Source organism: Serinus canaria, chromosome 2, assembly GCF_022539315.1.
Source record: "Serinus canaria isolate serCan28SL12 chromosome 2, serCan2020, whole genome shotgun sequence".
Taxonomy (NCBI): domain Eukaryota; kingdom Metazoa; phylum Chordata; class Aves; order Passeriformes; family Fringillidae; genus Serinus; species Serinus canaria.
In genome coordinates this window covers 51,856,549-51,883,296 of record NC_066315.1, presented here as the reverse complement: position 1 = coordinate 51,883,296, position 26,748 = coordinate 51,856,549, and the positions used below count along the sequence as shown (strand labels likewise).

At 38.6% G+C, this 26,748-nt stretch overlaps 1 protein-coding gene across 3 annotated transcripts in view; it reads right to left on the bottom strand.

Moving 5' to 3' along the window:
• Positions 1 to 739: 739 nt before the first annotated feature.
• SUGCT (succinyl-CoA:glutarate-CoA transferase) overlaps positions 740 to 26,748 on the bottom strand; it is a 318,976-nt gene continuing 292,967 nt past the window's right edge. For 2 of the 3 annotated variants that reach the window (XM_050971781.1, XM_050971782.1), the window contains one exon: positions 740 to 1,077. In XM_050971781.1, coding sequence (XP_050827738.1) covers positions 914 to 1,077 — 164 coding nt within the window. In that variant the 3' untranslated portion in view covers positions 740 to 913. Of the gene's footprint in view, positions 1,078 to 5,425; positions 5,939 to 26,748 lie in introns of those variants that run through there. The other variant, XM_050971783.1, reaches the window with a different exon arrangement.

The following is a 26,748-nucleotide window of genomic DNA, read 5'->3' as shown; positions in this document are numbered from 1 at the left end:
CCTTCCCATACACTGAGTTTACTTTAGCTACAAATTATATACTGTCACAGAGGAGCCTGGAATGTCTTCTGTAAGTCAAGAACTGCCAAACTGGTTTACAGAGAAGAAAGGGCTCTCCTTTAATCTTTTCTTTACTATTTCTCATGGATCAAATTCTTCCGGCCTCTTCCACCGCATGGTGCCTTTCTCTCAAGAGTGACCCTGAACCTTTCTGAACAAAATTACAGAAGAGTATTCAGTCACAGTTTGTCTCTCAACTGGTCTTGTAACAGGTATTTTTGATAACTGAAGAACTGTCAATTTCAGCTTCTTTCTGCTAACATGTTGAGATAGTCATGACTGTGCAATGTAATATAATTCCATATTAGTAATTTGGAATTCCATGGAATAGAGGTAAAATTTGCAATAGTTACTCTACTCTTAATCTAAAATTGAGATTCACAAAGTTTTCAGGATGGATAATTCTGTTCAAGATCAATCAGATCAACTACCAATTTGTAAATAAATTACTTTCTATTAAGACACAAAGCAGCTTTCTGTGAGTGGAGAGTCTAGTGTAAAGATTTTAAAGCTTCTGCTTCTTTTCACTAACATCATGTCTTTCTGGGGACAAATGTTTAGGCAATTACTGTAATTATGATAAGGACTCCATTTTCCATGTGAAGTAGAGAGAATGAGTAGTCACACAGGACTGTATAATTACATTTATTCCCAACCCCCCAAGAAAATCTTTCACTCAGACAGCATGAGATTGTTTATTTGATACATCAGTGTTAAAATCATACAAACACACGTGGAGGAAAATTAGGAATTAAATTATGTCTTCTCTTTGAGTCCCATTAGGGAAACTGAAGGGAGCAAAGAGAGGACAAAGTAATGTGAACTCAGTGTGAAGGAATGTAGCTAATGTTCCTTATCTGACCTCATGCTGAGCCACAGCACCAGTGCAAAGCAGTTCTTCTATAGCGTCATCCTCATACCCCAGCACACTCTTCAGTATCTCCACTGTGTGTTGTCCAACAAGTGGAGGTGGTTTTGGATGTGACATAGCAAATTCACTGTATCTGACACCTGGTCCTGAAAAAAAATTTAAAAAAAAAGAGGGAAATTATTTTCCAGAGTTACTACTCATATTTATATTGAATTGTTAGTTTAAAGAAAAGTACCTCATTTTCGCACCAGTTTTAATCCCAGTCCTTACCACAGAAATGTTATATTCTGAAATTACAGACTAAAAAAGATTCCAGTTTGCAATAATATACTAATAAGCCAGTTTTAAATAGTTCACTCAAATTCAAAATTGCTGGATAGTCATGAAATGTTATGAAAATCTTCCCATTTTTTCCAGTGATGTGTATTTGTGTATATATATATCAGGCTGCTTTGGGTCATATTATGTTGCCAGTCTTCCACTCTCTGCTACCTGACCAGCAATGCCCACTCAGGATGCGATGCAGAAATCCCCACATTTCTACAATACAAGGCAGCACAAGCACAAGGACACAATTCAATGTCATGTTAACACACTTTTACTGTTGTCAGAGCAGTGCACAGACAATGGGCAGCACCATCTCCAGCTGGCAGCAGCTCAAGTACCTCTGCAGTGTGCGCCATTATCCTGCAGTGACGCAACTGACAGCATGAATAGACATGGTATTCCTCAGTTTGTTTTACATGTTTTATCAAAAATACAAGTAGCAGTAGCCATAAGAAAATCAACGATGATCTATTTGCTCTGGCAGGAATAATTTCAGAAGAGAAAATCTAGAAGCTGGCAATGATAAGAAGTCTTCTCCTATTGCAGGTAGTCAGATCTCATGTTTTAGTGGTGCTCTGTCGTGAACTGATTTCAGTGTAGGTCCCTGCAGACAAGTAGCTATACCCTTACTACCGGACTCAGAAAGGAGAATGAGCCACACATTTATGCTGGGATCAGAAGTGAGGTATGCAGTCAGCACATGCAATGAAAGATTACCTGCCTTGTGGAGAAAGAGAGGACGATAGTTTCCTTAATTGCTAATTGAAAACTCTTCTTTAATACAAAACTGAAAAACATTTGATACTATTGGGAAAAGGATTCCTCTATTAATAGCAATGACTTTTATGATATCATTAAAAGAATTTACAAAAAAGGCTGTATTTCATTATATCTTTGTCTGTGAAACTACAGCTTTGCTCGGAAATGCAAAGAAGTACAAAGAACATTTCAAAAACCAGAACGTTTCAAATACCAGAATGTTTCAAAAACCAATTCATGCTGTGGTTCACTTCCCTTGCTGGTCAATATTCTGAAGAAATAGAATATTGACCAGCAAGGGAAGTGAACCACAGCAAGAATTGGTAAATTTACTACATGAAGCTAGTACTTATTTGAGGAGAGATTCTGGCAAAGGTCAGTCAGGATGCCAAAACATGCCATTATATTATTTTTTGCCAGTCTTCATGAACTGTAATAAAATGTTGAATACAGTAAAGCATCCACCTCCAGGAAAGACAAAATAAGACAAAAGGTGCCTAGAAAAACATTATTTTTCAAGCTGATTTGGTACATTTCTGACAAGTATGCTCCTGGAAGGCCTAATGGTTGGACTTGATGATCTTACAGGTCTTTTACCAACCCTGATGATTCCAGGATTCTATATATGGTTTCTGAGTTTAAAAAGGAAAGGAGTTACAATTGGGGAATTGCAGACCAAATAATTTAACTTCAAGTTTCATTCAATACTGGATAAAATAATCACAATGAAAATATTCAGCAGATGAGTAATAGCCAGCATGTACCTCTTAAGAACAAATAGTTTGTGTGATCTTTTGTCTTTCTACCAGGAAAAGGGCTGGAGGTGAGATACATCCCATCTAAATTTAGATATCAATAATCTAGATATGGAAGTTTAGTTCCTTAGACACTCTTTGGAGATACTGAAGATGAAAGTACACACAGCGTCTCCTAAGACACTGGTAAATGAGTAAAACCTGGCCAGATGAATTGCAGTCACCTGTGTTTCTCCATAGAGGAAAGGCTAGACAAGTGCCCTAGATAGGGAGCTTTACCACCCACACATCAAGCCAGGTGAGATGACCCTCGGTCATGGTTTAACTCTAGCCAGCAGCCAAGCCCCACACAGCCATTTGCTCAGTCCCCCACCAGTGGGATCAGAGGGACAATCAGAACAGGTAAAGGTAGAAAACTCACAGGCTGAGATAAAGAAAGTTTAATAGGGAAAGAAAAAGCCTTGCACACAAACAACAAGAATTCTCTACTTCCCATAGGCAGGCAGGTGTTCATCCACCTCCAGGAGAGCAGGGCCACGTAATAATGACTTGGGAAGACAAATGCCAAAACTCCAAAAGTTCTCTCCTTTACCCTTCTTTACCCCACTTTATATATGGAGCTTGATATCATACAATCTGGAATGTCCCTCCGGTCAGCTGGGGTCACCTGTCCTGGCTGTGTCTCCTCTCAATCTCCCATGTGCCCCCAGTCTTGCCAGTGTGACAATATGAGAAGCAGGAAAGGCTTTGTGAAAGCCCTGCTCAACAATTTTCAAAAATCTCTATATTATCAACCATGTATTCAGCACAAATCTGAAACACAGTCCCATACCAGCCACTGTAAAGAAAATTGCCTCCACCCCAGACAAGACCAGCACATTCTTCAACCCGTAGGACACCAGATCAACATTTGACTTTCAGAAAGAAAATTCTCTGCTATTTTCCATAAACTGACTAAAGAAACAAGGTCTAGATAAATCAAAAAACAAGGTGCAATACTGAGAGGGAAATCATATTCAGAGAATTGCTTCTTGGGATCTTCTGCAACAGAACATTTTAAGTGAGCTCCAGAGGAATCTGTTCAGTATGAAGCACTTATCTGTTTATTTTTACCTGGATGGCTGATGGAACTCAAATCTTACCTGCTCAGCTTTCTGAGGACTTCAAAAGCTAAAGCTTCCCGTGAAGCACATTTTACAATGACCTGGCTACATTGGAGAAATGGTCTGATAAAAGAGGGTGAAAATTCAATACTGTCAAGGGGAATTAATTATGTTTCATTACATAAATACAGGGCAGGGGACAAACAGGATAGTGGGAATAGTTAGGGGTTATTCTAGATCACAAAGTGAGGATGAGTCAACCACATCATGCTGTTGCGAAAAAGGCAAACATCATACAAGGGTGTACAAACAAGAGAGATGCCTGCAGGACACATTTTTGCTCTAGTTAGGGCTGGCAAGTCACAGCTGGAGCACTGTCTGGTGTGGGGCCCCCACTGCAGAGCCATCTGGAACACCTGAGACCTTCCACAAGACAGCAACTGAAATTTTCAGAGGAAACATGACAGATTGAACCAAGTGAGATCATGGACCTAAAGAGAAAGGCTAGAGAAAAACTTCACAACTGTTTTCAAAAAATGTATAAAAACCCCACCACTACCACTAAAATAAACCCTAACCACATCCCCCAAAATCCATGCAAACTTCCTGGAAGAGGGAAAGAAATCCTTTTTCCTGTCCATGATGAGAAATACTTGACTTAAATTGCAACAAAGGAAATGGTAGGAAACAAAAAAAAAAAAAAAAAACTTTTATAATGGTAGGGGTAGCAAAATGCTGAAACAAGCCACGGGAGGAGGCTGTGGTATTTGTATTAATTCAGTCTTTAGAAAGGAGATTTATTCTAGAATAGTTGATCCCACAGCTGATCCCTGGGGCTTGCTGATGGATTAGATCTCTCACAGACCCTTTCACCCACTATTATATGAAAGCTAAGAAACATCAGGGATAAGTTTTCTATTAACTTGTTCCTCTGATTCTACTCACTTCAAACACACTGAGTTCAATTTTCAGAGGGAAATTTTAGTGAGAGATCAGTACATTTTAAAGGGAAAGGTGACATCACTGGGCAATATTTGTATTAATTCCTTGTTTTAGGAGTGAGTAGGAGCCCTAGGAGGGCAGAACTGGCAGTAGTGCAAGCCACAGGAATGATCTCTGTGCCAGCTGAAATGCTTGTGACCATAATTTCAAAGTAAAAATGCCCTTTAGGGATTTATTAGTCTAGAAATTCAACACAGCCACATAACTATTATGCAATTTCTTCTAAAAAGAAAAGATACAAAGCAGTCATATTTCAGGTGTGTGTATCTGGGAGCTCTTTACACCGAGAAATCAGCAAACCCTCAATGGTTTAGTAACTATAGACATTTCACTTGCTTGTGCAAATTCTTCCTAACATAAAAAATTATAAATCTCAAACCCTGGGAGTTTTTGCAGTGATATTGAAAGGCACAGAATAAAATCTCTAAAGAGAGAAAACCAAAACTGACATTGTGTGCAACAGACAGAATGCTTCATGCTTCCCAAAGAAAATTAATCTTACAAACTAGAGCATGCTGGAAAATTGCACAGCAATTATAAAACCAGTGTCTTCCTTGAGCTTTTATTGTTTGATGCATAATTCATCACGCTACTTTTCACTTTGATAGAGTTATAAAGTTATCTACATTCATTCAAAGGAGCTACTTGCTAATGATCCATCATTAACAATTCTCTGTTCTTTCCTTGTGTAAATTCTACTTGGCTTCTGTGTCAATTAAGAGGGTGCAAAGCTTGCCAGTCAGGCTTCAGCAATCCCACGCTCCTACTGAACAACGCTCCAGGAAAGCAACCAGCAGAATGCTATGCAAATGCTAATTAAACACAACTGCCTTATGAGGAAACCATCCCTAGAGGCAGAGAGAGGTGAACTGCTTTAATTAAGGTCAAAAGCATTTGCATGTGGGTGAGTTACAGGAGCCTTGCAGATGAAAACAGGCCTTTGCTGGGGTAGAAGGAGGGTGACTGGTGAGGGGGTGAAAGGTGGTGGTCATCTGTGCATCCTTGCTGTCAGCAGGACATACTCCATTCAGGCATGAAGTTGAGGGGGCATTTATTGTCACCTGAAAAAAGCAATGAAAGAATGAGTGGTAGCTGTAATTTACCTTTGTCATGTTCAATTAAAAGGAGACTGTTTCTCTTTTTGCTATGATTATCACCGACAGTAAAGCAAAAAGCTCTTTCACCACATTTAAATTCTAATATTTTGTTATTATTATCATCACTTTGATTTTGACACATTGCTAAAATACATGCTGTGCACATCATATAACCTAGAAGAAATAATAGTGTGATAATAAATCAAAATTTTTATCCATTGCAACCATAATGACAATTGTGCCAAGACATTTTGAATACTTGAACTGAGTTTCATTACAATAAATTCCTTTTCTTTGGGGCCTACCTACTATGGCACTGCTAAGCATCACACTGAGCTATTAGTTAAAGACATACCAAACACATTTAAGCAAAATACAAAAATGAGATAAAACCACTGAAACAGGTCCAGAAGGATCCTGCAAGAGTGAGATGCCTTTGAACACTCACCCTAAACAGGTGAAATACACAACAGTCTTTGGAACATGTCTCTGGGCATTGCTGAGTTTGGGATAGCAGAAGCAAAGTCATTTTCACTCTACACACAGCAGAAATTAAAGGTGAATTTCAATTCTATTAAATGTGCAAAGCACAGTGTATAAAAATGGATAAAGGTAATAATCTTTGCTTTGTCCTGACAAATAGCATTCCTCCAGCATTGTACAGCAGCCACCGGAAAACACATTTTCTACAGCACAGGTTAGAGCATATTGAAGCAATCTAACTCTCAAACTATGTAGACAAAATCAGGCCTGGGGACAGCCAAGCTCAGGAGAAAAGTCATGATTATTTGTTATTATTCAAGTGGGACAAGGAAAAAAAAGGGAAAAATTGAGCTAATGGATGTGTATACACTCTGCTTGAAACATATAATCTACTTTTGCAAAAAAAGAGCAATGAGAAACACAGCACCACTTGTTAGTTAGTTCTACCCTAGCATACAGTGTAATTTATACAGATGCAGGAATCATATGAAAACAAACAGTATTTGGTTTGCATTGCAAGGTTTTGGCTACAGGGGCAGCTTCTGGCAGCTGCCAGAAATTTTCCCTATATCCAATGAAGCCAATGCCAGCCAGCTCTAAGACAGACTCACTGCTTAACAAGGCCAAGCCAGTCAGGGACAGTGCTGATAGCAGCTCTGGGGCTGCATATTTAAGAACAGGAAAAAACCTGCAGAACAGTAAGCAAAAGACAGAAGTTATAATGTAGGAGAGAAATGGCCCTGTAGATTCCAAGGTCACTGAGGAAGGAGTGGGAGGAGGTGCTCCAGGTACCAGAGCAGGGATTCCCTTGCAGCCTGTAGTGAAGACCATGGTGAGGCAGCTGTAGCCCTTTAACCCCTGGGGATCCACAGGGCAACAGAGACCAATCTGCAGCCTCTGGAGGACCCCAAGCCAGAGCAGCCTGAAGGAGGCTGTGATCCCATTGGAAACCCACAGTGAAGCAGGCTCCCGGTGGGAGCTGTGGACTGGTGGAGAGAGGAGCCCATGCTGGAGCAGGTTTGCTAGCAGGACCTGTAACCCTCTGGATTTCCACACTGTAGCAGACCGTTTGAAGGGCATGGAATGGACCCACCATGGGGGTGGGTTCACCTTCATGAAGAACTACAGCCTCTGGGAAGGACTCATGTTGGAGAAGTTTGTAGAGGACTATAACCTATGAGAAGAACCCCACACTGGAGCAGGGAAGAGTGTGAGTCCTCCCACTAAAGAGGAAGGAGCAGCAGAAATCTGTGATGAACTGTTCACAAGCCCCTCTTCCCCCCACCCCCACCATCACTATGGGAGAGAAGGTAGAGAACCAGGAGTATAGTTAAGGGCAGGAAGAAGGGAAGGGTAGGGAGAATGTGTTGTTAAGGTATAGTTTTATATCTCATTATCCTACTGTGACTTGATGGGAAATAGATTCATTATTCCCCAAGTTGAGTTTGTTTTGCTCATGACACTGATTTTTCTGTGTTCCTATCTCAACCCCTTCCCCGACCAGCAGAGGAGGTGAGTACTAGAGCAGCTTTGGTGGGCAGCTGGTGTGCAGCCAGAGTCAACCCACCACACAAAACAAACATGTATGCCTCTTTCAATAACGTGGTGTTGCTACACAGCAGTTTTGCAATTCCAATGAAATATCATCAACAGTTAAGAATGATGGCCCAAAGCCAACGCATTTGCATGCAGATCCCTTATATGCTATAGGTCAAGTGTTTGGAGCATGCAATCAACTGGTTATGAAACTGGCCTGAAGGAGATCAGCAGGAAAGAAGTAGTGACTTTTAAGACAATGAAAAGGAAAGCAATACAAAAGTCCATGAGAGGGGCTTCATGAAGAATATATGGGTGTTGGAAATGATGTGTGCAGGGATATGATATGAGGAGTAGACCAGGGCAACTGCATTTTGAGTGTATGGTTTCTTCCCATTGGTCCCAGCCATGACTTCTGTCAATCTATTGTTCCCCGCTGAGAAGATGGTATGCCCAAGCACACAGCACTGCACAGCTTGGCTACACCACTTTATACCAGGTTTCTTCCCCTTGGTGAAAATCAAAGCAGAAAAGTACACAAGACAAAAAAGCTCATTATACAGTACTGGCCAGTATGACTAGTGCTCACAGACTTCAAAGTAATCTCTAGAATTATTGACCTGCTCCATCTCGACTGGAAAATTCTCATATTTTTCTTTTTCTTACCATAGATCTGAAAGTTTACGAGCTTGGGAGACTTTTTGGGAATCTATTTAATTGCTGGGAAAAATATTTCTTTTTGCATTACATTAGAGCAGGTGATTTACCTTTTAAGAACAACTCATAATAGATTGGAAAAAAAGTAATTAAGGAAATAATATTCAAAGTCTTGCTCCTCCTTCCTTACTGCTGCTTTCTCACCTGAAGCTGCATGTAAAGAAATGCATTAAAAATAGTTTATTTATCAACCAACATCTTGGATATAATCAGGGTAAATCTCACTCAACATTTATATAACTCTTTACATTTTCCAAGAGACACAATACTCACTGTACCTAATTAATACTGCATGACTGCTGGAGTAAAGGAAATAATTTATCAGTCACTCTGGTTGCATATTTGAGAGTAATCCCACATAATTGTGCTATTGGAGTTACACAATTTTGTGATAGGACTCTTGGCACCCAAAAGCTTTTAAAAAAGTTGCAGTATGGTGGTGTCTACTTCTTCCTACATGTATCATCTCACAATGCTGAAATTTTGTCCCAACTTTTTGCATGGACTCACATGGTCCCACTCCTTCCTGAAACCCCCAAAGACCTCAAGAAAGGATTTAAAGTAAGACAGGAAGGAAGATGACCAGTGAGAATACACAGAGGTAGCAATTTTAAAGAACCATAAATTCTCTAGGCAATAATCTGTAGCTCCATTTCCTAAGGAAACAAGTTTATGTGTCTGTGCTGTCTTTCTAATCATCTGTTTGTCTGCCTTGTCCCTGCCACACACAGTAACTTCTGAATCTGTCAATCTTGACAAAAAGTGTAGAAATCCCAAGGTAAATAAGTCCTTAACAGTGTTGTGAAAAATGGCAACTGCTGAAGGACAGATGCCCAAATTACTGCCCTGATGACACTCAGAAAAAACCCCCAAGAATGCAATTGTTATATATTCTGTTTGAGTGCAAACGGCTTACCACTAAGTACAGACACAGCGCTGTCAGATACATCTAGCACATACTGTAGAAGGCTTAAAGGACAAGAGGATAGTTCAGGTCATAATGATTACACATCAATTTTATCAAGGATATAAGTTTGAAGTAAAATGCTATTTAGTGCCAGAATTTAAGTATGTTTTCTACAGTACTGTGGAAGGTGTGTTCTAGGGGTTTTTTATTGTTCTTGCAGGAAGGAGCTGAACAACTACATGGCAAAGACAATTTGCTGGGAGAATCCCTGCAAAACTCTAAAAGGAAAATCCTGCAGGCACAAGCCTAAACTACTGAAAATCCAAGCTAAAAACATAATTTGTCTCAAGTCATAACCTAATCAATACAAAACTCAATACATAATCCCACCACAGGATGCTGGTTAACCACAGGTTGTGTACCTAATGCAGAAATTACAGAGTGAAGCTGAACTTGTACTATACAGGAGGTCAGATCATAATATGTTTACAGTGGTTATTTCTGAACTAAAAACATATTAATTTCTTAAATGCCCATAAGCAAAACTGTTTCCACACAACAGGGCTGGGGTTAAAATGGCCTGTCTGAATCTCCTGTGATACTTAGAAGGTCTAGCCACACATAGTTTCATGTTGCATCTTTACTGTAAGCCCAAAGGCCTTAACTACTGCATCATATGGAGAGAAATTAAAGAGAAGAATGCTTGCATGCATGGAACAAGAGAAAACAAAATGCTACCTGAAATGAGCCTCTTGTAAGGACAGAGCATTGCCTAGTTGCGACACACTCACATGATCTGGAAGGTGAATCATGCCCTCAGCTGAACAGGAAGGCAAGCAGCTACCGGAGGCTCTCCTACTGAGCCTGGTGAAAACTATTTCTGAGTCCCATGCCTTGTGGTTAGTGTGAGCCTGCATGTTGGAATAAGACACGCCAGCCAACCCAATCTGTATCTCCTCAGTGCACCAATTTGTCCTTTCCTGTGTCCTGTCTCCAGCTATAAGCTAGATTCTTTGGCTTTTCAGAGACCCAAAAAGTAATCCTCTTGGCCAGCTGTGCATCATCAGAGTGGGAGGAGATGAGCTCTTCCTTGCAGATGAGCTTTTCCTTACTCTTTAGGCAACCAGCCGAAGCCCAGATACATGAAGCTGATAATTCAGGGATGCAAGACAATGCACACTGAAGGACATGCACAGCCTAATCCTAAGTCTGGGTATAATTTGTCTTGCTTACTCAAAGGGTACTTTTTCAGGATAGGAGGCTTCAAGCTTTCTTCAAACAACTGGTGAAAATAACTAAAAATTAAAAACATTTGGGCCTTCCATTAACACAAATTCAAAAGAATACACAAAAAGCTCCCCTAAGAAGCTTTTGAAAATGCATTTCTTGTTCCCAAACACCCTGAAAAGGTTCACAAGCCTGATATTCCAGCTCCCAGAGAACATTTTCCTGTGGCCTGTCCTTTAAGTATTCCTCTAGTTATTTCTGTAATCCTGGACATCAAAACACAGGACAGATTATTTTGCAGAAGATAAATAGTTTTCTATGTCCCTTTTTTATGACTCTAAAGAGCAGACCAGCTCTTTTCAGTACACCTCGTAATGGAAATTTTTGTTAAAATTATTATTTTTGATGGCTCCCATCATGCTTCTTTAAGTGCCTTTTCAAAGCCAGAGGTGTTTGTTGCACAGTCCTATTCTGGCATCCCTGTCTAATAGTATTAGACCACACTGTAACATCCCCTTTGACAGCAATGGTTGGCAGCCAGAATAGAAAGTAAACTGGTTGGCAAATGGTTTGTGGCAGGAGCATTCTACCAAATTGCTTTAATTGAGTTCCCTAACCTCCCCACAACCCACTGGTATATTACTTATATTATTGGTATATTACTTATTCATTTATATAGGATGATTAATGTCTTACAACATCCATCTTAGAAAAAGAGAAAGAAAACTGAGAAATCAAAAGAAAGAAACTGAGAAATGAAAGCCTTCCTGAGTCCACCTGTAGCAAAACTGCCTCCAGCCACTTTTTAAGACTTTCACATCGATTATTTTTTCCTCAACAATCACTTGTTTTAGCCAAAAGCTTAAGTCTCAGAAGGAGTATTTTATTTTTAAAAGGCACAGATTAGACATTTAGTTAGATGTCAAATCATGTGTCTGTCATGTGCTGTACGGATATTGCTATGCTCCTTTATTCTACATGTCTTCAGATTGTTCCTCTGTGGCCACAATACACAGACATATAAACCTCCACATTTGGAAAATTCAACAGTCAGTTGATACTTTCTTCCCTGGTTGGTGACCCACACAAAATAAGTATCTTCAGAGTGAGTATTAAAACAATGGGAAAAGCCATCAGTTGCAGCACAGCCAAGGAAATTCTGTTGGTTGAAATACTTCAGCACAGATGAGAGCCAGGTAACACTATGTTTGAGCACCATGGAAATATTTGGAAATCAATTTACAAGCAAGGCACCTATGATTAAGTAGGACTGAGCACTGTGCACAGCCTGATCATTCTTCCAAAAGCTCTCCCACTCCACCCTCCATTTACTTCTGCTGTCCCCTGTGTAGCAGAATGAGGCCAGTTCTAGTGCATAGGGACTTTCCCTGGCAAAGGAAAATGGGAAGGGATTTGATACTTTGTTTTGGATTGCTTGAAGAACTGCAAATTACATTTTTAGTTCTTTTTGGGTAAGGTGCCCAGACTCTTTGAGGCATAGGCTACTAAAAATGCTGGCTGAGTTTTGAAAAGCTCTGTGCAACCTGGGATAATTCTTTGAGTGTCATACTTGAGACATCTTTAAAGGGGCCCATTTTCCAGTAAAAACTGAGGACATTTGAAAACCTTTCCCTTTCAGGATGCCTCCATTTGACTGTGCAGAGACATCTGGTATTCAAAGCAGACAAGAGAAGAGAGTATCCTTCCTTGAGCAGAAGAAAGTAACATCCTAGACATATAACTTCTTTCAGCCATTTCTTTTCTTTTTCTAATTTCATATTTAAAAGAAATCATCAGGTTAATATTAAGTTCTTTAGAGGGAAGCAGTGTGTTTAAATTGCAGTCTGTAAATGGGGTTAGAGAGAGAGCACACTGCATATTAGGCTAGGTTTTTCCATTGATTTGTAATTTGTAAGTGACAACTAGATCAATTCTGTCTCAGTGTGGAGGGCTGGGAACAGTTTTTCTTTTTTTCCACTGTTTGCTGCCAACCCCTGACATGTGATATTCAACTCATCTTCTTGCAAATATCAAAGCAGTATGGGTAGGAGAAAAAACCATGTCAAACCAAGCAGCCTTCAGTATGGTTTTTGGTTCTGCAGGCATGCCAGTGCGAGTGTGTGAATGTCGCTTAAGTATAGGCTGGTTCTCCATTAAAGCTCTTGTGGCTTCTAACATTTGCCAGCCTTTACTCCATCAGAAGGATTTCAGTTTTATGTTCTACCCTAGAGTGGGCAAAAGAGTCAGAAATCATCTCTCCTCCCCCACAAAGACTAGAGTAGGATTAGCAACCAGAAATTTAAGTCAGACACACCCATGAAGAGGAATGAGGCACAAGGTTAGGAAGCCATCCAAAGAATGGTTGCCTACCTCCTTACTAAACTAAATTGAGCTAAAGTCCCTTTTTGCTCAAGAAGTCAACTGAAAAGCTGGGGAATAAAAATTATAAGCAAACTGAAACCAGCCGTGCCTAATGAATACCCTACCTTAAAAGTGAGCAGATCAGTTTCACAAAATATTTCCCCATTCTCTTTTTCCTTCTCTTAATACTTTGACTGTTTCCTTCAGTTGCCCTTTAAACTGCAAATAAAAATGCTTTTACTGACATGGTTTGTAATTTTGAAGCCCAAATCTTAAGCAGCAGGTGCTTAGTTTTAATGGAATTTTTCCATCCCAAATGTCTGGGATCATCAGTTGCATCTCCCTCCTACACAGCCCCTCACCTTTTATCCTTTGCCATTTGTTTTTGTGGATTTTCATTTAATATATTTCTTCTGCTTTCAGCAATCTGCTTTTTCACTGCAAACCCTTCAACCACTCTTCTTATTTTACTTCATACAATTGGCAAATGCTGTCTCCTAAAAAATCCATATAAAATATGAGAGGCCTTGCTGCCTCTGCTCTTGATATCTCTAACTTCATTTTCAGTGATGCTCTGTCTCTTTTACACTGCACTGGCAATTTGAAAGGGCCTTAGACTGGATGTAAATATTTGCACCACAGGAACAATTACATTTTAATTGCCAGAGGTCCTACGGCTTCTCTGCACACACACACACACACACACAAACACACAAACACACACACAAAAGACCCACAAACCAAAAAAAAAACCCAAACCCAAAAAACCAGCAAACCAAGAAACAAAAAGAATAATTTAAAAAAAAAAAAAAATCAACCTGAACCAAAATAACAGTTGGGTTTAGTTCATATAATTATTTTGAGCAAGTCTGTGTGTGGGCACATTTGTTCCATACTAACAGGTTTTGTTTCCATTTAATTTTAGCTTTTGGTTGATTTTCCTTTAGTCAATTTTCTCTTAAAATTTCCTTTTTTTTTTTTTTTGAGGTGATGTAAATTATTTTTACAGGCCTCATGTTAAGGAAAATTCAAGGAAAAAGCATCCATACTCAGGTTGCAATAGCATATATAAAAGTGTGGATTAAAAGTAGCTGTATTGAAAAAAATGGGATTCACATACTAACATTGGAACTAGAGATGCTGAAATAAGTGAATGCCTGCTCTGCCATGGTGCTGGTAGATTGCTCCAGAACACAGTACAATTTAACAAAGTCTAATCATCAGTCTAATCATCAGATTAAAATTCCAGTAATAAGGAACTGATTCCTTGTATTCAGAAAGACCTTTCCAAAGTGAATGTTTTAATTCGTCCTCCAACTGTATTTGTATTTAACTATTAAAAAACAGTTTCTTTTTTTCATTTGCCCTTCTATTGCTTATCAGATACACTTACATATCAGTATATAGCTCTCGCCCAAAAAGAAATTACATGCTGCAGAAATGACCAGAACCTTATTTGCTAATATTTTTGACATGAATTTGACTGAAAACTCTGCCTTTTAAAATATGAATTTTCAATGCTCAGCAGTAAATCACAAGGGCTCCCACAGGTTCTCATAACTAAGTTTTAACTGAGCTTTCCATTCTTAACAAGGCAGCCCAATTTCAGAAAGCCATACCAGCCACTTCCTAATCCACAAAGCTCAGGGCTGTCTTCTGCACTGAGCATGCAAAAATGTTTAATACTAACACAAATACCTCTCACAGATTATTCTGATTCTCAGGCTGATTTCTAAGCCAGCTGTTCTCAGATTGATTCAATGTGCAGATTTCATTTTAAACCAGAGTAATTCCCTAGTTACCTGCCATATAACTAGATCTTACAGGTGTAGGGCATGTTTGTAATGCTTGTTAATCTACTTCCAGGGAAAAAAATCATAAAATCAAATTATTTGTGTCGCTTTCTTGGATTCCTAATGTTTTCTTCCCAACTTTCAGATACTATATCAACAGAAGAATGCCAGGAATTACATCATGCTTTATATATGTACCTGTAACAGATTATATTCATTAATTTCAAAGCCAGATGCTATTTTGTTTAAAGTAATCCTTGATGGTACACTTTTTAAACATCGATACTGTATATGTATTACATTACAGTAAGAGTAACTGCTTGCTATGAGATCCAAAGATTTAAATTTACCTTGATTATAGATCTGTTACATTATAGCTTTGTTCTTTTCCACAGAAGTCATGCAACTAGCTTCCTGCTCCTCCCAGAGCTTATTCTCTGTAGAGAAGTTTTGATAAAGAAACAACACCAAATACAAATGAAAATGATGAAAATATATAAAACTCATCAGAAGAAAGTAATCATCATCTAACAGTAAGGTCAACCATAGTTCAGACTGTTGAGCTGGGAATTCAAACAACTGGATTTTTACCAATCAACTTGATGATCATAGGCAAATCATGTTCCATTGCCGTATCTTTGTATTTCCTGCACAGTTGTGTCAGACTTGTCTATTTAGATTACGAAAAGTTAGGAACTCCAGTCACTGCTTACTATTTGTTTATACAGTGACTGAGAGAATGGGCTCCACTTTGTATTGGAATGAAATGCAAGTAACAATTTTCTGATATTCTTTCTCCCAGAGATGCTTCAGAGGAGTATGAACCACTGTCCCAAGTTATATCTGATAAATTGGGTATTACTCTGTGATGGGAAAGATTTCTTTCTAATCCAAAATACATCTGTCTTGCCGTGCTGCAAGTGATAGTTTCTGGGCAGAGAGCATACTAATTGTAGGATTAAACTCTTAGCTAACTCTTGGGTGGAAACAGTTTCCCATAACATGGTAGAAAACACATGTTGGCCTCTGTCTGCAAACTCTTCAACATCACAGCCCTGATCTTGACTGGGATATTTAGGTACTCTATTGAACTATGTCTGTGCAATATAATGCAATTAAAATTAAATAATAACTAGCTATCAAAAAGTATTATTGAGATTTTAGTGGCTCCAGTACTGCTTAGTCAGGCTTAGTTACTCTTTGAAGGCAGAGACAATTGTGCTGAATGCAATGAATTCCGCACCTCCTTCAAATAAGTAGCACACAAACTTAGAGCTGAAAAATTAACTGTGATTTCTGCTAAGCATCTTAGGATCATTTGAACTTTACAAAGACACAGGGATTTTAAGCTTTTTAAATCAAAAATGTGTCTTTGCTTATAATATTTTCCTACAATATTCCTCATTTCTGTGAATGTAAACAATATATCCTATTCTCAAAGGTGAATGACTGACACTGCTGATATGATACAGACCCCACTGGCAAGCTTCTAGAAACAGCTGTCCTCCAACATCTTTTCTTCCCATGGGTATGTAGAGCAGGCAGATACCAGACTGCCAGGAAATATTTCAGAAATTATTCTCCGTACATCTCATTTTCTTAGGGCTCTCCAGTCAAAAAACATCTTGCTAACAAAATACTAAAATTCTCATATTGTTAAAATGTACTGAAGATGCTGGAGGCAAACGCATTTTCAAGAAAAGCTAGATTGTTTGATGAAGTTACTTGTTGTTTCAATCTACTTTTTATGGTTGTGGCTGCAGTGCCAGCACAAGCAGTACCACTCAATCAAGAGTTCTCTATTTTGTAATACTGAAGCAAAGGCCTGTGCCAGAAAGCATTAGTAAACCCAAGAGCAAAGTTAGCCGGATGAAGGGGGTGAATGCAGTAGGATAAGGTGCGCAGTGGGCTGTGGCAAGAAATGTTCTTTATATTCAGAAAATCACAGAAATGGATTTGTGTTTGGGAAAAAGCTCTTCTAGAGAATAGAATTAAGGATTCTATAGAAGGTAATGACTCCCATCCTTAGCTTCTCATTCCAGCACCTTCTAACTCCTCTCATCCCTTATCCTAAGGTGGCCTAACCAATCACCTGTTACTACAGAGAGGTCTGCTTTTCCAGCTAAGCCATTTCCATATTTTTCTGCTTGGCACTACTCTTTGGCCTCATTTGCCAGCCATAACCACAGGTGGACAAACCTTCTCCCTTTCACAGAGACCATACATATGCTAACATAAAAGCAGAAATACATTCATAGTGGCTCAGTACACAAGACCAGTCTCTGAAAATGGTTAAAAGTAGATGCTGTTGAAGGCATGTGAGAATACAGGAGGAACATCCAATATTTCCCCATGATAGTTTTACAATTCATCATCTAGCTCCAGGATCCCACCCTCTTCTCATGCATACTGCCCCATTCTTCCCAAATCCTTCTCCCTAGTCTCCTATTAACCAACACCTACTTAAACATCCTGAGGTTAATCAACACAAGGAAGTTAATACACCATGAGATAATCTATTCCATATAGCTCAATTACTCATCAACTTTTAATGCTCTTTTTGGTTCCCAAAGCCTACAATTCCCCACAGCATTTTCCACTGAAGCCTAAACCTTTTTTTCACTTGCCCCTTTTCCCATTCCTTCTCCAAAACCTTCTACTGACCTTATATGTAGAATACTCTAAATGTTTGATATTCCTCACTATTTACATTTTTCCAGTTTCTTCATTAATCAACGTACTCCCTCACCTATTTCCTCCATAATGCTGACCAGTTGCATATTGAGCAGTAAAAGCAATGCTTGAGACAGAAAAATTAGCAAGTGTTTCTGACTAAATTGACCATATTTGTTGAATTCTTCTTCTGGATTTCTTAGATCTCTGCAGCTGGGATTTATCCTTAATGATAAGCCAAGTAACCCCACTTTGCAGCATGCACTGCACCAACATGTTTTAAGCAGGTGTAGGAAAATTCAGCAAAGAACTAATGACTCCTAAAAGTGTTAACAGAACCTCAATTCATGATGAAAGATATTATGTCAATTTAATTCACAGAGAGAATTTTTTGTAATTTCTGTCTGGTTCATCCAGTCTTCTTTAGAGCTGACCACAAACCAAACAAAACCAGAATCAGAACAAGAAATAAAATACAGTTCATTTTACATTATTTAGAACTTTCAGGGAAACGATATCATTTATGTACATGCAACAGCAATCTTAAGGTACCACAGACCTCTGCATCAGATAAGCGAAACAGCCTTTCCTGTCAGGGAAATCCAAATGCTGTTTTCTTGAGTGATTCAAAGGAGGGACATAGGCAGTGCATCTTTATTCACTCTCCTATGTCAAACAACAGGAGTAGACTCCTTTGTGTAAAAAGTCTATATACTCAGCTTCATGAGTATATGCAACAGTACGCAACTTCTTGAGTATACTGAAAGAGGCTAATCCAGGAGAGCAAATGGCTCCACCCCATCTTTATTCACAATCAACTTTCACTCATAACATGTCTAGAGAGAAATAAGACCACAGTTTTCACAAATGACTGTGTAGGATCTCAGGATGCTTATACTATTAAATCTGAGATGCTTGTGGTAGCCCTAATTGAAAAAAGTGCACTCTCTGAAGTTCACTCTCTGAAGTTCAGTCCTTATTATAGCTTCTGCTGGGTAACAAAAATCATGAAACCAAATCACTTATCAACTTTGAAAAATTTGTCCCAATTAGTATTTTTGTGCTCTAGCTGTCCTTTTTTATAAAGACTTATGAATACTTTTGAAAATATTATACAATACCAGACCAAATTCTATTAAAATAACTGTGTTCTGCTTGGTTTAGAGACAGAGATGTGTGTGTTCTACACACGTGGAGAACGCATCTAATTTATATGTTGTACTTCCCATGACATGCGGAAACTGCTGTTGAAATCTATGGCAAACAACAGCATGCAAATAATCCTTACATCTGTATACAAGTAAACCCATAAGTTTCACAGAAGTTGCTCACATTGGATGTTCTTAGATTGAGAAAGACATATAGTGATTTTTTAAAATTATTTTTTATGAAAGCAGTGATGATTTCCTTAATCCCACTGATACTAACTTATATTTTACATCGAGAACAGTTTTGAACAGGGTTCAGATCTGAGTTTTTAAATTAAGTTTTGACTCTTGCTTTCCACCACATTTAAAGACCATAAATAGTGATGCTTTGAAATAAGAGATTAAGAACCAGATTCAAGAAATATTTAGTCATTTAAGCATAGTGTAAAATCAATTTAAAAGACTGTAAAAAATAACTTGGGAATCAACATATTTTGGTATATCTGGGCTTTCAGATTTTCTGAGCATAAAAATAAGGTCCCTTTCTGAAAGTCCACAAACTGATAATGTCAGGAAAGTAAATCACTGGTGATTTAAAATCCTTTATTCGTATTCTGGATAAAAATGGTAATGAAGAAATACAAATAATGTGCTATTTTCATTACAAACTAGTACCAAGTTGAAAATAACCTTCTTGGGAGAAACTGCAGTTAAATGAAAGTTCTTAAGAGAGGAAGAAAAAAGAAGGGGGAAAAGTGAAAGCAACTGTGAATATGGGAAATGCTATCATGATTTAGGAGAAGTGCTTATGTTGATCTACATCTGAATCTTCATTCCAGATACATAAAAATCAATGGTAGTAATACTAACATGGAACCATGGACCATGTAGAAAAATTCCTTGACTGCACTACAGCACTATAGTATAGGAATGTGAATACTTTGAAATCAACATCTTTCCACAATTTGAAAATTTCAAATTAAGTGGTAGAAACAGTGAAGGTCCGAGGTTTATTAGCAGACTGATCTACAAGGTGTGGCAATGCCCCTGAGTGCAAATCAAATATTGCCAGTGATATAGGAATAAGTTCTTCAGAACTTTACAAAAGAAGGAAAAAAGGATTAAAAACTCAACAGAGTTGTAATACATTCTGCATAAGAATGAATACACATAAAAACCCACGATTTTTCATGTGATGAATTCAGTATAAGTTCTGAATCCTACACTCCTGTATAATTAATGAGTAATTTACATTAATTAGTGGCATAAAGAGTTTGAAGAAGAAATAAATTCCATAGCAGACCATCTAGATTTCCATTTCAGCTGGTTACATGCAGATAAGCATCCTACTCATATACACGGATGTACTGGTATTGTATAGATGCATGCACTCTTGCACTTACAATGAGATGATTACAAGATAGATATTGATATATATATGTATATATATGCACACACAGCTAACATACAGTCACTTCCATTTCTAAGACACTGAGATTCTTAGGGGCTTACTGTCCACATGGAGGATATTATTAACAATAGGAGGTGCATGGCTTCAGGTTGCTACCTTCTCAAAAATATCTGATCCTTATTGAATAAATTCTTTGACATTCCCAGTACAAATCTGATGGGGATCAACTACTGGATGGAGACCCAAAATTCTAGCACTTGCACTCACTTGCTATACACCTTTACATAAAGTAGTTACTCTGTGAGGTTGTGATCCGGCAAACCATTTCCGCACATGCTCAAATAACCCAGCCTCCTCAGCTGCAATGAGTGATGATGCTATTTGCTGACTCAACTCGTGGGTTATTGTGAAGATCTCAGTAACACTAGCATGGAGAGAGGAAGTTTTTAGAGCAGCTAGAGCATTATAACCAATATGACCACTAAACTATCCTTAGAACAACAATAAACTTTTTCTATGATCCACACCAATCTGCCTGGCTGCAACAGGCGTGAGAATCATTCACTTAGTGAACTCCTTCCCTCCGTGGTGTGTGTCCCACTCAGCCCTAATCTCCATACTGTCCACGGTTTGGCTAAGCATGCCACTGTCTCATTTGCACTGGTATATCCTGTTTTCTTTCTAAAACAAACTAGAACAGGTGAGAGCAAGGGGCAATGAGACTGCAGACCACAGAGAGTGGGGATGTTTTGCCAGCCACATCTCTGAGCTGTGAATGTCCCTGCATTGCAGACTCTCAGAGATAAGAGATAAAGAGCAGGAGAAGAGGCAGTGATAGACCAGCGCCTAGAACATTCCGGTCCGCTCTGCAGGAAGGAAAGAATGGCTCAATGATGAGTTCAAGGACAATTCAAGGACAAGAAATTCATTTATTGTGACCTTAGGGAAATTTATTTGTCCCTGTGAAATGGGGATAACAGTTCTTAAGTGTTTTCCAATATGAAGTTTATGATTTTATCCTTTGCTTTGATTAAATGATAACAGAGCCATTAAAGTATCTAAGGCAAAACAGAGCTGTATTTGCTAATTAAGTTTATGCAAAAAAAAGTTAACATTGGTGTAAATGAAAAACCAAACTTTTCAAAAATTTTGTATGAGTTAATTACTACTTGTGACAAAAATGAAATAGACTGCTATGATTAGTACGAGCATACTGCAATACCAGAATGGACACTTTTGTTCCTTGCTTATTTCAAAGACAAAAGCAAGGTCACTTTGAGCATTTATGCCCAGAAATTAGCCATCTCCTGTGGAGAACCAGTTCTAAGAAAAAACAGAACTTTATTACCAATACCAACTGAAAGTGCCAAATTATTTAGAGACAAGTGAAACTGCTATCTTTTTGAGGCAGGCACCTAGTCAGGAACATGCCTACTACTTGCCTACTAGATCAGAACAGAGTCCTTGAAGTGATTTTATACAAGTAGCTTACAACTGCTTTCAGATTGTTATGATTTAATAACTTTGAGAAAAGTCTTATAGCAATTCAGATCTCAATGGCCATATTTTTTCATAATAAAAATGGTCTAATCATCATGTTTCAATTAACACCTCTTACAGCACAACTTACTGTCCTTGTCTCAGTTTCCTCTTAACATACAAATGACAAATTCTGAAAAGGATCAAATATTATAGAGTATTCCAAAGGACTTCTTGTACAAAGGATGAGACACTTAAAGCAAAGAAAATGAACCTTCATTTTAGCAGTGTGCCTTTAAGGCATTAATAACAAAGGCTAAAACAGCAAAAGGAAACTTTTCCAAACTGGTTACGGTTAACTGTTCTAATTCTGTGTACTGCTCTAAGGAATCTGAACACCCACTAAAACTAAGGATCTTCCTTTATGCAAGGAGACATAAAATATAATCCCATGTACTTTAAGGCAAGTAACTTCCAACAGATTAGCTAGAGCGATTTATTTGCAACAGGTTTGCTGCAATATTAACTTTTCACTAAAATACACAATGTTTGTCTTTTGCAAAACAGTTCCACATCATTTTCTATCAGAGGGCCACCAATCCTTCGTGCCAGGATTTCATAAAATTAATAAATTTACTTCCATAATCCTTGGTGCTTTTACTGACAAATGTAATAAACTACAGGATGCAAAACTCTGCAAGCCTACTGGGATTCACTTTTTTTTCCCCTTGACAAGCTTTACAGAGTAGCACATGAGACATGCTCATGTGCTGTAAACCTAATCCCTAGCAATTTCCTCTTTTCTCAAATAACCCAAGTATTTTATGAAGAGTGAAGGATTTCCTTTATCAGACAACACTTGTTGCTTGTTTTGGGGTTTTTTTCCCTATGTGAGTTCTCCTCAAGGAAATTCACTTTGAAACAACTGGATGTTCTCAGGCAGACTTTCAAAATATATACTCCTAAGGAAACAGGTAAAATTTGACTGAAAAGGAGGTGTCTTACACTTTAAAGAGAAATTAGAAGAACTGAGAGAGGGAACTGAGAGAACTGAGGCCAAACCTGTTGGGACCTACAACAAAGGGAGTCTTTCTAGCCCTCTCAACAGCAGGCATTTCAGTGCCACTTTTTATGCTTTTATCTCTGTAAAAGATTTGCCTTTCTTTGCTGTTGCAAGTCACACATATGTTGCAGTGTGTTTTCCTTGTTTGACGGGTTTGCTGCTTAATTTGTGCTTTTTGTTCACTGCTTGATCTGTTGGTTCTGTAATGCCCCTGTATTGTTCTCCCCCTGCCTTTGGAGTGGCAGAGGCACCTCATTTTGTATCTTGTGTTTCTAAACTTAGACATGCTCCCTTACTGTTATTCAGTTCAGCTAAGTGTCAATGTCTTTGTTTGCCACCCAGCCACTCCCTACCTAGGTTGACCCCAGTCTCCCCAGTTGTCAATCCCTCTTGTCCCTTCCTCCCCCAGAGTGTCAATCCTCCTTTGAACCTGCCCTCCCTTCTGGAAAACGCCCTGTCTATCCTGTGTCTTTTAGCACCCTATTGGTTTACCCAAGTTAGGTTCCTCCCTATTGCTCCTTTATTGGTTTAAGTGTAAAATGTCCTACCTTCAACCCCTCCCCAACCATACCCCTATTGGCTCGTTACCCTAAGACCCCTCCTTCTGAGTGAAGTTATAAAAGCTCTTGTTTGCCTCAAGTATTTGTCTTGGGATCTTGGGGTTTTGAGATTTTGGGTCCTCACCATGGGCAAATAAAGCCATCCCTGCTTTACCCCCAAGACCCGTGCTGCTGCCTTTTGTTCCTGCGCCAAACCACTGCTGGGAGCTGGGATTTGCAGAGGAGCTTGCAAGGGGGGATCTGTTGCGCCCCCGTTGTCGTCGTCGCCTGGCTGGCGACTAATTACCGCCCCGGCACACATAGATTGATTTTTCAGTGTTGATGAGCCAGTGAGGTCACACAGGCTCCTAATACTCTCTTGGGTGATGCTCACTTCTCCATCTGTAACAGAAGATGTTACCCTACTCACAGAACAACCACACTTATATGACCCCATCCTTTGCCTTCTGGAATTTTAGTAGGCAAGTGTATTAGCGCACACACACAGGCCTACAGTGATGTGGTCTCAAGAAATCTTGTGGAAAAAATGCCAACATAATGGAAATCTAAGTATAATATAGCATTGATCCATCTGCTAAAAAACTGATTTTTTTGCTACAGAAAGAGCAATCTGAAACACAGCTCTTCAGGAAAAAGCACACTGGTCTGTATCACCTTCCTGCTACCCCACATAATGGCTTCAGTCACAACTTTACCTTATCCTTCTGCTGTTGAGAGACACTCTTGATTTGCCTGGGAAGTGGGGAACAGGGCATTGTAAGCACAACTAGTCCATTATTTCTTGTTTATTCTGAAAGGACCAATAAAGGGATAAACACAAATCTTGGCTGGAATAACTGTAACAGAAAACAGTTGAGTATGCTTTTTGACAGTTGGTTACCTTCAGGAAGTCTTAAAATAATCTAAAACGCCTAAAACTTCTTCATCAAGAAGAAAGAATGCTCAAAATTTCCTTAAACTTACAAGCAACACTTAAGAAATTAATCAAATTGAAACAATTTTCATTTTGCTACACATCCAGCTCCAAATTAAATATTACAGGAGCACTGAAAATCTGAAGAAAATGCCCCATGAGGCACAGAAAACAATTAGTGGGCAAAAAATGAGATGTATTCAGTGCACCCCTCACCCTAGAAGTCCAAGCCAATTACAGTAGAAATAGTCAGTGATTCAGCACAAAGGTTCCTTGGCAGACTAGTGAGGAAAAGGCACAACTCCAGCTGGGTCACTCAGAGAAAAAAAAATGCAATAGTGCATCATAAGGACAGGATTTGAGTTTGCAGCCCTTAAAAGGGGGGACATTTAATTCATTTCATATAATTTCTAAGAGGATCATCTTCATTTATATTTGTTTATATTTATATTTGCTCTCAAAACATAAACCTAAGAGTCTTTTGTAATCACAGGGTCAAAAAACCCTGCAACCATCAAGGGTCTCTCCCATAGCTTAACTCAAGTAATGATGCGTTTCTGGAGGGGCAGACTCTGATACTTCTGGGAAGAACAGATTGCAACCCAAAATTTAACCATCAGGGATTCTGTCATCCTTATCCCTGAAAAAAAGAGGAATGCCAAAAAGAGGAGCCTCAGGTAGTTGCTCTGAAGACATGTTGAAGGAGTCTTTATTTTAACTGATGACAGAAATAATCAGAAAAGGAAGATTCGGGGTTGTTTGGGGTTGTTTTTTCCTTTGTTTTTTTTCTCTGACAAGGGAGCCAAAATTTTGGTCATTGTCAGAGACAAGATGAGATGCAGACCTTCTATCTGCCATAGACTGAGAACTCCAGTTCTTTAGTATGCATGAAACATTTGTAAAAGTAGTCTTGGAAGAGCTATATAGTAGAAAAATTATAATGGAGAAGATAAAATTGAGGAAGGAATCACAAAATGTGGAGAGAGTGCACAGCTACAGAGGCAAACAAACAACAACAAAAAAAAGAGTTAACTGTTTAGGACCCAAAATGCTAGAGAGAGAGCAGGAAGGGGAGATGAGAGTTTGATGTTAAAAGTGATGAAAAGATGACTGAGATTCTTATCATTGAGATTCAGAAAAATGCTGGAGCAAGAAGATGGGAGATAGGAAGCAGAGTCATCAACTGCAGCTGAAGAAGTTCTTACGATCACAAGAATTTTTCAAAATGTTCCCAGCCAACGGTGGTTGACTCGGTGAATAATGCAGTTAGGAACAGGAATGAAATAACTGAGTTAAAGGATGGTATGGCAGAGGCCAACAGCTGATTTGACAAAACACAGCAGAAAGAATAAAGCTAATTTGAATGGATTGTGTCTGAAAAAAGTCAACTGCATGGGCTTAAGCTTCACACAGAAAGAAAATGAAAGGAACTTCAAGATACATTCTCAGCTTCTGCGTTGTCCAAGAAGTGCTTTTAGCAATGAATTTATTTTGAAGATAAAGCTGTAGACAGAAAAAAATATTTGTCTTTTAGGAATATTTTAAAAGCATATGTATGTATGATCTTATTTGCCTAAAAATAAAAAGATAACGTTAAAATAAAAGCTTTTACTGTTTTAAAAAATACCTCAAACAAACTCCAAATCTTCTTACCCCTCTAATAATAGAACCACAAAATACCACAATACAAATACCGTTCTTGTAAAACTATTGTCCTTACCAATGATACCAGAAATGTGAGGTTCAATAATTTTACAGTCCAGCTCGAAGAGTATGTGCACGTGTTACAGTTACACAGCACTCATATAAAACATTTAGAACATAACCATTTTAAGGTGATACTGACAATATTTAAATAATGCTAGATTTCTTTTTATTTTTCCAATACTATTGTGTCAGATAACACTTGGCAATTTTGTAACTAAAGGAGAACAAGGGTTTTATTTCCTACCGCTCCAACATGGACTGCCTGCATAAAAGCTGGCTTCACAAAAGTTTTCAAATGAGGCTGTGGAATCTCCATCCTCAAGGTTTTCAAGGCTCAACAGACAAAGCCACAGGCAACGTAGTCTGGATTCAGCACTTAATTCAGCCTGCTCTGTCCAGCAGGAGCTTAGAATCCACAATATCCATTATGAACAACTTCAGTATTTATCTCCTGGCAGATCATCTTGGTAATAGACCCCTAGTCAAGCATGACTCACTTGAGCAAGTAAGATTAAGAACCATGCAGAGGTAAACCTGGTATTGCACAACTTCATTTGATGAGGGAGTGAGAGTGATAAACTCAGGGTCTGACAGAGGGAAATGGGGTAAAATCTGACAAAGAAATAGCAGGAGGATCACAAGTAGTCTTCATCAATATTGTCTTCTGTATTGCTCAGGACTGAACATGTGTATCATATAAAAGATTTAAAATATGATGTTATATCACATTCAATAAGATTCAGTTCTACCTGTGACCTGGTTCTGGCCAGGACAGGGTTAATTTTTGCAGTAGCCT